Source organism: Dendrobium catenatum, unplaced genomic scaffold, assembly GCF_001605985.2.
Source record: "Dendrobium catenatum unplaced genomic scaffold, ASM160598v2 fragScaff_scaffold_1056, whole genome shotgun sequence".
Classification (NCBI taxonomy): domain Eukaryota; kingdom Viridiplantae; phylum Streptophyta; class Magnoliopsida; order Asparagales; family Orchidaceae; genus Dendrobium; species Dendrobium catenatum.
The window spans coordinates 3,718,320-3,730,915 of NW_021319518.1; the positions used below are offsets into that span (position 1 = coordinate 3,718,320).

Sequence of the window (12,596 nt, forward strand, 5' to 3'; positions counted from 1 at the left end):
TGAATATATGGAGTGTAATTTAAGTAGTAATAGATCTAGTGGGAGGATTGTGGCTTTGAGCGATCAAGTCATTAATAAGAGTACATGTTTTAGATATCTTGGGTCTATTGTTCAAAGCGACGGTGAAATAGATGAGAATATTATTAGTAGAATTCAAGTTGGATGGTTGAAGACTTGAAGTGGAGGAATGCATCGGGCTTGTTGTGTGATAGAAAAGCTCCCCTTCAAACTTAAGAGAAAATTCTATAAAATGGTGTTGAGACCTACAATTAGGAGTGTAAGTGAGTCAAGCCGACTCGTGAGCTAGCTCAGGCTTGACTCAATAAATGATTCTTGAACCGATCTCAATGAGCTAACGAGCCAAGCTTGAGCTAGCCTTGACTCGACTCGTTAGCTCTTGAGGAGGCTCGTTTAAAAAATATAAATATAAAATGCACTTAAAATATATTAACATTTATTATTTAAATGCAAAATTGTTAAAAATATTTTAAATTTTATCTCTTTTTTAATTAAGTTATTCTATTTTATTTTTCTTCTTCTTCTTCTCTTTTTTTACCATTTATATTATAATAATGGTTGGAATCATAATTATTTTATCTCTTTCATGCTAAACGAGTCCTCTCATGAGTCGACTCGAACTCATAAAATAAAGCTCGAGCTTGAGCTCGAACTTGATTAATTAATCAAGCTCAAGCTTAAGCCAAGGGTGACTCAAGCTTGGCTCGACTCGTTTACTCCCCTAACTGCAATGCTTTATGGTGCATAATGTTGGCCATTAAAAGATAAGCATAATATTAAGTTGAGCGTTGCAGAGATGAGGATGCTCAGGTGGACGAGTGGCTTTACTCTTAGAGACAGGATACAAAACGAGCATATATGTGAAAGGTTGGAGTAGCTCCAGTGGAAGATAAGATTAGAGAGAGTCGCCTTAGATGGTTTGATCACATAAAACGGTGGCGTTCTGATGACCCGTTTAGGAGTGTAAATGTATTAGATTTGACTTTTGTTAAGAAGGGTAGAGGTAGACCTAAAAAGAATTGGTTATAAAATATTATAAATGACTTTTCTTTATCAGATTTAAATGAGAATTTAACTGTTAACCCGATAGAATGAGAAAAATGATTCATTTCAACGATCCCATGTAGCGGGATAAATGCCTGATGTTGTTGTTTAGATATGATTTATGCTTATTGATTCTATACCAAATTCACATTATAAATTTGGATCTATGTATCATTAATGTTAGATCATTTATCATTGATAAATAGATAAACAATTAATTTTGTTACTTTCTAATTAACAAAATTAAATATTATTAACCAAAAAATAAATAATGTTCACATTATTAAAAATAATTAAAAATTATGTTTAAAAAGATATATTGTATGTGTTGTGAACTTGATAAATTCAACTTTTTAGTCCCCTTCATTTGGGAAATTTCTCTCAATATTGTTTATATAGTTTTTTAGGTTTACATATGTTAGGAATTCACATGGAGTGGTGGGTCATATTGATGCAATCAAAAATTTGGGGAGGGTCCCAAATTTTTTATCACAAAAAACTACTCTTTCTAGGATCTAGAAAATATCAAGAACTCATAAAACTAGGCAAATTAAAACAAACATAAACTTTTTATATCATATAAAAGGACTTACAAACTTTTGACATAACATTAAAGATGCTTACAAGACACTTAGAAACACGAACACCCTACAAACGACTTTAACAAGACAAACACCTAAAGTTGCATTTCTTGTTTGAGAAGAAAGATACAGGTGGAATGAACTTGCGGAGAGAGGAAAGAGATTAGAAGCCAAGACGAAGGGTGGAGAAGAACTCGCAAGTCTCCCCAAGAGATAGAAGAAGAGAGGTTGGACAAAGCTCGCAAGCTTTTCCAAACAACAAACCCTCAGGTTTCTTTCCAAAAATCACATCATATAACATATCTAAATCAACCCAAAACATCTACTATATATAGGCAAGAGAGGGGGAACTAAACAGACACTTTAGAAGGTCAAGAGACCACCAATGAACATCCCAAAACAGCCCAACCAGCTGTCCAAAACAGCAGCCCAAGAGTCCAGAAATCCGGCCAGAAACACTAAAATTCAGCAGAAAAACTGCACAGAAAATAATGGAAAGACTCTTGGAATTCACCCCCAAACAGCCACCAAATCAGTCCCCATAAAGCTGTTTAAATTCTGTCCAAAAACAGCCCAAAATCTCTTCATATTCTATATAAAATGAGAGAGATGAAAGGCCAACAGCCGCCCCCAAAATTGCACTGAAAACATAGCACCAAAAGCCATGGAAACAGCCCCCAAATGCCACGGGACAGCCACTAGGATGCAAACCGAGGAGACAACATTACATGGGGAGGAATCTGAAGCAGCAAACCAAAAAAACTGAAAGGGCAAGGAGCAAACCGAGAAGGTTGCATGGGGAAGGGGAAGGGAAAAGTTCTATCATAATGAGCTTCCACTAACCTTGAAATAAATGAGCTAAACTTTAGCTCATAATGAGCTAACCAAGAGCTCAAAATAATGAGCTAACACTAAAATAGCTCAACACCAAAGCACCTAAAAGGCCCAAACCAAGAACCACTAGAAGTCCAAGGGTCATTAAATTTTGATTTTGATTTGACCCATTCCTTGCCTACATCACATATGGGAATGCTTAGTTGGTGTTTGTTTGAAAAATGTTTATTATAGGAATTTAATGTTTTTTAAGATAATTGAATATATATAGTTTTAATTTATTTGTTAAGTTTAATATTTTAATTAGTATTTTATATAAATTTTTAAAATTAATTTATTTAGCTGTTAAAATGGTCAACAATTGAACTAGCTGATTTTTGGAAATCCAGACTAGCTCTCTGGTTACTAGGTCAAACTGATGGTCCACTATAGTTTTGATTGGTCCAAAGGTAAAGCAGTTTTTAGTTTTGAAGTATTGGTTACATATTCGGTTGTCGGTTAAATCGGTTGAATCTGCCATTCCGGTTCATTTTTTTAAAACATTGCAAAAGGATAGAAGATGCACTTATAAGATGGATGACATATTTAGTTAATGTAGAAGGATTATAAAGGAAAAAAAAGGGTAGTGTGAAGTTGGATAGAAGTTGTGCAAAAAGATTTGCCCAAATAGGTTTAACACTCTCATAGCATTGCATATAAAATAACGGAGAATGATAATTCATAAAGTTGATCCTAATCTCCCAATTAGTTGAGATAAGGTTAATGATGATGATGACCATATCTTATATTTTTTAATCAAAATTTCTTCATCTCCTTAGATGTATATGAATTATCTTCTTTTGCATGTTCAACGTAAAGCAACATGCATTTTATGCGGTTTTATGCATCTGGAAAGGAAACTCTTCATGTACTGAGATTTATGTTATAGGTTTTAGAACTCAGTGAGCACATTATCATCACGATGATGTAGCAGATGCAGTAATCAAGTACAATAATCTTGTTACATGATATTCGAGTCAGTATTATGTTTTAACTTTGTGGATTTAAAATCAGTGGAGTCGAATATTGCACATAAGGAAAATGGGTCTGCATCCGAGGTCAAAGATACTGATAGTGATAAAGGTTTGGTGAAGCTTACAAAAGCACAGCGAAGGCAAAAATTGAAGAAAAGTAAAAAGGAGGCTAAAAGGCAAGCAAAGGAGGAAGTCAAAGAGACTGTTGCTGAAGGTCTACACTCAGATGTGTTGGTACTTTCCCATTACACTTCCAGTTAATGTAACATAACTCTTTTTTATGATTTATTTCATTTTCAATAATGTATAATAATAAGGAAGGACTAAAAAAAGCCAACCTCAAATGGGTTAGAACTGACGATAATGGTGTACATCCTTGGTAATTATATTCAACTTTTTGGTGGTTGTTATGTCGAAATGTTTATTTTAGCACTACTTTGCCTAGCGTATTCCTAAAAATATTATTTATTTGCATATGTATTTACCATTTTTTTATTTCAAATTCTTTCTCACACAGTTTATACTTCTGTACCATTTTCCATATTTTATGTAGGGTTTTATTTATTATGTGTCAGGCATGAATTATACTTTGAAAAATCAATGTTTGGAACTGATGGATTCACTGCCTTTAAGTATACCTGAGGTAGATATGCTATTTATTGGTGGTAACTTAATGAGCTTCAAAATTTTGTCAAGATGGACTATGAAAGGATTTATAATGGATATTAAACATCTGATAGATGAAGCTATACCTCATTTTATGGCAGCGTTGGATTTTTGCAAAAAGAAAATGCATACTTATTGAAACAAGAAGAGCACTTAGTTTATTTCAAAAGAGTTATTAAATCATAAATAATATTTTTCTTGCTAGGATTTTTTTTTAAGATAATAAGGTGATTTAAAATAAAGTTAGTTCGTTTAACATGCAATAGTAGTTATGGATGTTTATCATAGAAAAAAAAAAAAAAATCATTCGAAAGCAATGGTTGTCACCCTGCTAAGACTACTTAAATGATGAAAGTTGTAGTCTTTCTATGTAAGTTGTTAAGATTGGTTGCTAAAATTCTGTAGTTGAGTTAGATATGATATATTTTAAGCGGCCTAGTTGCATTAAGAAGATAGCTATAAACATTTTAGAAGGGGAGGGGGAGCAGGGGAATTGTATCAAGACCTAGCTCCACTACTAAGTCTTGTTTCTTAAATAGTTTATTAGTAACAAGACCTAGTAGTGGAGTGAGGATGTGTAAAGATCATTAAGTAGAAGAAATTTGCTTTTGATGGTAAAAATAATTACTTTTGAGGCTTGCAATTATGGGTTAGAACTTTTGAAAAATGGTAATAAGCAAAATAAAAGCTGCAACTATATATATATATCTCACCATTTAAGGTTGTATAAATGATGAGAAGTTGGCAATCTTTCAATATAGTTTGTTAAGTGATGTGATTAAAATTCTGTAGTTGAATCAAAATTTGATGTTTTTTGGTGAGCTATTGCATTAAGAAGATAGCTCTAAACATTTTAAGATGGACTTGTAATAACTAATATCATATATAACAAGACTTGGTAGTGGGGTGAGGTAAACAAACTACTTTTGAAACTTACACTAATTATGTGAAAGCCAAAGCTCTTGTACTAGTAAGCAAGAAAAAGCTACATTTTTATGAATTATAGAATACTTGGTATTAAGGAAGGAAAAAAAAGGAGATATACCAATAGCTAAGCGATGTGATAGGAGATCTAAAACTTTGATCAATTATATGTAATAAAATTGAAGGTGGAAAGGTATTTTCTAAAGATGAAGGAATTACGAAAAGATGAAAATGCCAGTTTGTTGAATCATTGGATAAGAGTTTTCAGGAATAAATGTAATAGGTGAGATTTTTGTTGAATGATTTGAGAACGTATGGATGAAGTGAATTTTAAGAAGTGACATAGGATTGGTAGAACAAGAGATGAATACATTACATCTAATTTTAGTGGATGCAAAATTAATTATTAGTCGATGTTGTCAGAATATCAATAGATAATTTATAATGATAGATTTAAGTTATATATTTTATCCAAAAGGTTGGAGATATAGATGGGTATAACTTCTATTGGTAAAGCTGAGTGATTAATATGAAGTCATTGATAATCATGTTTGTTGTTAAAGGGAAGTTAAACATGTTTTAAGATGGAAGGACATGTTTAAAAGGTTTGAATTATAGAGATTGTGGGAGCAATGATTATTGAAACAAGTTGTTGAAAATAAACTTAGATGCTTTGAGCATATAATGAGGGTAGAAAATGTACCATGAAGGCAATTTGATAAAATTAATGTAGAGGCATTATGAAAGAAATGTGGAAGATAAAATTTCACATGGTTAGAAATTCATTCGCACAAAACAAAGTTAACATCTAATACCAAATGAATGTGCAATGGGGATTCATGAAGCAGACCACTGATATGTGTCATGTTTGTGATAAGATGAAGATGCTTGGTGATTGATTCTTTAGCCACTGTTAAGGAAAGATTTGGTAGTGCATTTGCTTTTTAATCCGTTAGATTAATTTTAATAGAATTATGAGCTATATGTTTAGAAAGGATTAGATTATAGAGATCCGGGAATGTGGAAAAAGTTGAAATATATATATATATAATAGATTTTACTACTATATATATATATATATATATATATGAATTTTATTGCTTGATCTGCATAAGGTGTAGAAGTATGTATAAATTTTCAAAAGGGTCTACTAATAAAAAAGGAAAAAAGATCTTAAGAGGGCTGACAACTAAAAGATGAAGAAAAGGCACAAAGATTGATCCAATGATTTGAACTCTTGATCTATGTGCTCAAGAATTTATATCTAGATTGGTTGACTTGTGGGTCCCATGATTATTCAACACTCCTCAAACTGAATATTATAAATCTACTATTCCAAGTTTGCTTACAATTTTTTTGAACACGGAGTTCATCGTCCTTGTGTGAGAATATCTACAAGTTGATTTTCTATTGGCACATATGGAGTGCCAATTAACTTGCTTTCCAATTGTTCTTTTATGAAATATTGATCAATCTTCACATGCTTGGTAAAATCATGTTGTATTAGATTATTAGCCGTATTGGTGACATATTTATTATCACAATATAATTTCATTTTTCATTCACATTTGATTTTTAAATCTACAAAAATAATTTTGATCCATTGAAGCTCACAAATTTCTTAGGCAAATTATCTAAATTCATATTCAATGCTAGATCTTGAAACAAGTAGTTCGTTTCTTGCTCCTCCATGTATGAGATTTTCTCCCAAAAATGTACTGTATCTAGTTGTAGATTTTCTATCCATTGGCGATTCTACATAGTTTGCATTATCATAAACTTTTTTTATAAAGTATCATGCATCTTATAGATAATTCCTTTACCATGACTTAATTTAAGGTAGCCGAGGATTTTATAAGTAGCTTGAAGGTAATATTTTTCGAGTTTGTGTATAAATTGACTAATGAGTGAGTTATCACTGTAAATGTGATGTCTAGACCAGTTCAAGTTAGATAATTTTTCCAACTAATCTTTGAGATTGTCTTATGTTTATTTCTTTTCTTCTTCATTTGCATCTAATTTTTAACTGGGTTCATTTGGGGTTTTTATGAAGTTTGCAATTAGTTATTTTAGTTTCTTTCAAGGATTCATGACATTTTTCATTTATAGAAAAATATTCCTTATTATGACTGAACAAATTTTACCCCCAATAAATATTTGAGTTTGCCCAACTCTTCGATCTCAAAAATTTCAATTTTTTGAGAGATTTATTTTCTCAATTATCATTGTTATATCATCAATACATACAATGAGAAATGAGATTTTTTTATAAGAAGAGTGTTTTATGAACATGATATGATATCATTGGCTTTGTTTGTATCCAACTTTATACATAACTTCTATGAATCTGATAAATCTTGCTCTCTGAGATTGCTTTATTGCATACAGAGTCTTTTGTAATTTGCAAACTTTATTTTTTGTGAAAGAACTATCAAATCTAGGTGGTGGATCCATATAGACTTTTCAATCTCTATATGTAGGAAAGCATTCTTTACATCATAATACTGCATGAACCTTCCACGATTTACAGTTAGAGAAAATAAGATGCGTATTGTATTCATTTCCTTGAAAGGAGCAAAAATTTTATGGTAATCAATTTTCTAGGATTGAGTATATTCTTTGGCTACCAATTTCGCTATATACCATTCTAGGCTTCCATCTGCTCTATATTTTACAGAAAAAATTTATTTGAATTATATTGTTTTCGTCCATTTTGGTAATTCAGCGATCTCGATAGTTTGATTTTGTTTTGAGAGCATTCATCTCTTCTCTTATGACATCCTTTTAATTCTTATTTTTAAGCATCTCAAATAGAGTTTGCAGCATTGTAATTGAAGTAGAGCTGATATTTGATGAAGACTTTGTGTGGTGGAAAACAAATTTAAAAAGATGTGTATTGCAAGATGAGACACGTAGGAGAATATATAGTGATGGGCTTGTCATTGTTATTTAATAAACGTTCTGAATCTTGAGCTCGTTGGAGATTTTGGCTACATTTATTCCTTCTTATATAGACTTGAAGGGCATAAAATTTAGGTTTTTTGGAGTTTGTGATTTAGGAATGTCAAGATGAAAGATAAATGTTTCATCATATTTATTTTCTAGTTGAGAATTCTTCCCTTGAAGATGAGTTTGATTTAAAAAATTTTGCGTCTCATCAAAGGTGACACCTTTTGAAGCAATTAATTTGTAGTGGGAGGACAATAACACTTATACCCATTTTTGAGTGTAGGAATATCCAATCAAGATATATTTGAGAGCTCTAATAGCAAGCTTACCCCTATATTGTTTGTGGTTGTGGATAGGTAATATACTAAAGATTTTTGGAGAAATTTTTAAGAGAAAGTTGTTTTGGGGGAAGAATTCGGTCAAATAGTTGATATAACTTTTGAAGTCAATCACTCTTGAGTCTTGAGGGTATTATATTGATTAGGCATGTGACAGTTTAAAATGCTTATGGACTTTTTAGTATTTTTTTTTTTGCACTGGATTTTGGAAGAGAAGAGCTCTAATGACTTCCAAAAAATAATGATTTTTTTCTGACCCTAGTTTTTTGGGTAGTGTCAGGGCAAAGCATTGGTTGATGATATATTCTTTCTGGATCAAATGACAATAATGTGTTGTTAAAGTAGTCACGAGTATTACGAGTTGAAAATAACTTGATGTTAGTACGGATTTATTTGTGTGTCGTGACAATAAAAAATAGATTTAGTGGTGGGATTGTGACATTGGGTAATAAAGTCATTAAAAGTGTGCACATTTTAGATATCTTGGGTCTTTTGTTTAAAATAATGGTGAAATAAATGGGTATATCATTAGTAGAATTCAAGTTGGATGTTTAAAGTGGAGGAATGCATCAGGCTTGTTGTGATAGAAAAGTATCCATCAAACTTAAGATAAACTTTTATAAGATGGTAGTGACACCTATAATGTTTTATGGCGCATAATGTTGGCCATTAAAAGAGAAGCATAAAAATAAGTTAAGTGTTTCAGAGATGAGGATGCTTAGGTGGATGATTGGCTTTACACTTAGAGATAGAATGCAAAACATGTTTATATGTGAAATGGTTGGAGGAGTTCCAGTGGTAGATAAGATTAGATAGAGTCGACTTAGATGATTTGGTCATCTTAAACGTCGGCCTTCCCATGACCTTGTTAGGAGAGTAGATGTATTATATCTGGCCTACGTTAATAAAGGTAGAGTTAGACCTAAAAATATTTCATTAGAAAGTATTAAAAATTATCTTTTTTATTAGATTTAAATGAGAATTTGACTTTAATAGAACATACTGGAGAAAAAACGAGTCATGTAGTTGATTCCGTGTAGTGAGATAAAGGCTTGTTATTGTTGGTAGTAAAAATATGGAGAATAATGCTTACATATGATTTTGTTTGATAAAATTTATCTGTCATATGAGTGCAATCATTGTTGAAGGTGACAATTCATATAGCTAATTTTTTTTTTTAATGAATTTTCAAAGGTTCCCAAATATCAAAGTGAATAATTAGAAATGAAATAGTGGATCTAGAATCATTTTTAGGAAAAAATAACATAATGATGTTTAGCAATTTTACAACTCTTACAAATATTTTCCCTTGTTCAAGTGACATGGGCTTTGTAGCCCATCGAGTTTTATCGTAGTATGACTCTCATCATTCATGATAGTTGACTCCTTAGAAGGGAAGTCAAATAAACAAGACATACTACAAAGGAGGAGGAATCCTGTTAAAAAGGAAGGAGAATAAAGATTGGAAGAAAGAAACTCTAACCTTGCCCTGTTACCATGTAGAAAAGTAGAAAAAATTACTTTGAATTTTATTGTTTGATTTTATACAAAGTTTGGAAGTATATATTGACTTATCCAAAAGCCTTAGAATAAAAATAAATCAAAATTATTTAAAAAACAAAGAAGAGGAAAAGTTCTGAAGTGGGGCTAATAGTTAGAAGATGAAGGGGAGGCATACATAATGCAATTTAAAGGTTATAAGAGGATCCATCCAATGTTTAGAATTACAAATGAGTCAAGTCGAGCTCAAGTTGTAGCAAACTTGAGCTCGACTCGTCCCTCTAAAAAGCAGCTCAAACTAGAGCTCGATTCCAGCCCATGGAACCAGCTCGAGCTCAACTCGTCCTTTTTTACTCGAGCTCGAGAGCTCGACTCGAGATGAAATCGAGAGAGCTTTGCATAGTCATGATTGACGCTTATCTCGAAGAAGAGAAATGATAAAGGAGAAATGAACGTTTTGGCAAAAAGTAGGAGAATTGATGGAGGAGCTCTGCTTTTTCACTTTTATATTAATTATGCCGTTTTTTTAAAAGTACACAACATTTACTGTTTCTTTAAAGTTTACGGTTTCATTTGTTGTTTTTTTAAAAATTGTACAACCATTTTTTTAAAACTATCCTTCAATTAAACCTTAATGTTAAATTATAATGTAATGTTTAAATTAATTTTTTTTTTCGAGTCGGCTCACGAGCCAACAAGCCGAGCTTTGTCAAGCTCAAACTCGAACTCGTTTAATATTGGAGCTCGAGTTTAGGCTTAAGCTTGAGCTCTTGGCTTGATAAGTTTGACTAGTGAGCTCGTTAGCGAGTCGAATTTGAGCCGGCTCATTTACACCCTTTGTTAGAACCTTTAATTTGCGTGTTTAATGGTTTCTATTAAAATTGGTTGGATCGGGTCCCATGATCTTTCAATAGGGAACACTTCCTATGGACATAATGTTGTTGAAGATACTTTGGTTTTTGGTGCATATAATAGGAAGGTTTGAAGATGTACCAAGAAGGAAAATGAAGAATCGAGAAAGAAGTGGGGAAGATCAAATGTCACATGACTAGAAGTTTGATTTGCAAAAAACAAGTTAAACATTTAATGCAAAATGAATGAACAATCAGGATTCATATGGTAGTCAACTCATTGGTCTGATGATGATGATGTGATAATGATGATGATGATGATGATGTGTTGTAATTGATTATTTAACCACTTTTAAGGAAATATTTGGTACTGCATTTACTTTTTAATCTCTTCTCAGATGAAATTTTAATAGAATTATGAGCTACTTGGCTTTGATGGAGTGCATTAGTTCCTGAGTGCATTTTCTGATTCATTTGGCATTGATTTAACATTCAGAACGTTGGATCTGATATTTAACATATAGGTATGATGATTATGATGATGATGTTGATGATTTGTAATTAATTAGAAATACCGTTGATCAGTCAAGGAAATATTGGTACTGCATTAATTTAGTTTGTTTCTTCTGTTTAGATGAAATGCTAATGAAGTTATTAGCCATTTGTTTTTGATGGAAGGCTTTGATTCCAGAGCAACATGTTTTGATTTCTTTAATATTGGTTTTTTATATTTAAATTTGGGATTGAATATTTTATACTGGTAGTTTCTCTAATTTGGCCATGATTGCTTTACAGTTCAAATATGTTTAGAATGTCACAAGCTATCAAACTTACCCTTATCCTTTTTTTATTTTAAAGATTGATGGGTGTGGTGGCACTAACATAAGCTACTTTAATTTCTTTTCTGTTGTTACTGTTTAACCCAAAAATGGACAAATAATTTTGACATGTGAAGCCTTCTGACAATTTTGTCCGAGGTAATGTGTCTGCAGGATAGCTTTGTTTAAGAGAGGCACCAACAGCCATGGTTCCGTATCTAAATTGTGGTATGAAAGTAGTTTGAAGTTAGATTACTGCAAATCTTTGGGTTTATTTCTAAGCAACTTTGTTCAAATGTTGACATTTGTAAATTTTGTTTTTAAGAGAAAGCAAAAACTTGATGGTTTTTGAACTGATTTGGTCTCTTCTCCTCAGCCTCATGGCATGACATTATATGATTTTCTTTCAACAATCTTCATGTTAGGTGTCCCATAGTTGTATTTTTTTTAATAAACTGAGACAAAAATAGCTCGCCAGTTCATGTATCTTCCATCAATATCATTCTTACAATTTTACATGAAGTGGTTTTCAATTCTTTCTATTGTCTATGTATAATTCCAGATCAGGAACTTCAACTAGGAAAAATGTTGTAAGTTTCTTTTTGGTTGTTCATCTGCCATGTGCTATTTCTTGAACTTCATACTTGTAAATGTGAATTAAAAAATACTTCTTTAGGTCTGGCAACAATCATTCTGTTTTTCAATCCTTCTTTGCTGTTTTTTTTTTGTTATTTCTCGTTCTTGGGTTGTGCATTGTTCTTCTTTTGATTGTTTTATGCACGGAGTTGAACTCGATATTATTCTCTAGGCTAAGGTGGAGGAGGAGCTTTCAGCCCAAGATCTTTTTGCTAGAAAGAAGATTAAGCTTGCAGAAGTAGGGATGGCATTGCTTGAGGATCCTGAGTCAAATATTAAATCTTTAAAAGAGTTGCTACATATCTGTATTGACGAGGATCATAATATTATTAAACTTGGGCTTATGTCTCTATTAGCTGTTTTCAAGGACATTATTCCTGGGTATTCTCTGTCATTTCCTCAAGCACTCTCTTCCCCTATATGT

At 32.0% G+C, this 12,596-nt stretch overlaps 1 protein-coding gene across 1 annotated transcript in view; it reads left to right on the forward strand.

Annotated features, from left to right (window-relative positions):
• LOC110108757 (nucleolar complex protein 3 homolog) overlaps nucleotides 1-12,596 on the forward strand; it is a 32,887-nt gene that overhangs the window by 2,408 nt on the left and 17,883 nt on the right. Inside the window, exons 3-4 of the mRNA XM_020839525.2 lie at nucleotides 3,531-3,724; nucleotides 12,345-12,553. Coding sequence (XP_020695184.2) covers nucleotides 3,531-3,724; nucleotides 12,345-12,553 — 403 coding nt within the window. The remainder of the gene's footprint in view (nucleotides 1-3,530; nucleotides 3,725-12,344; nucleotides 12,554-12,596) is intronic.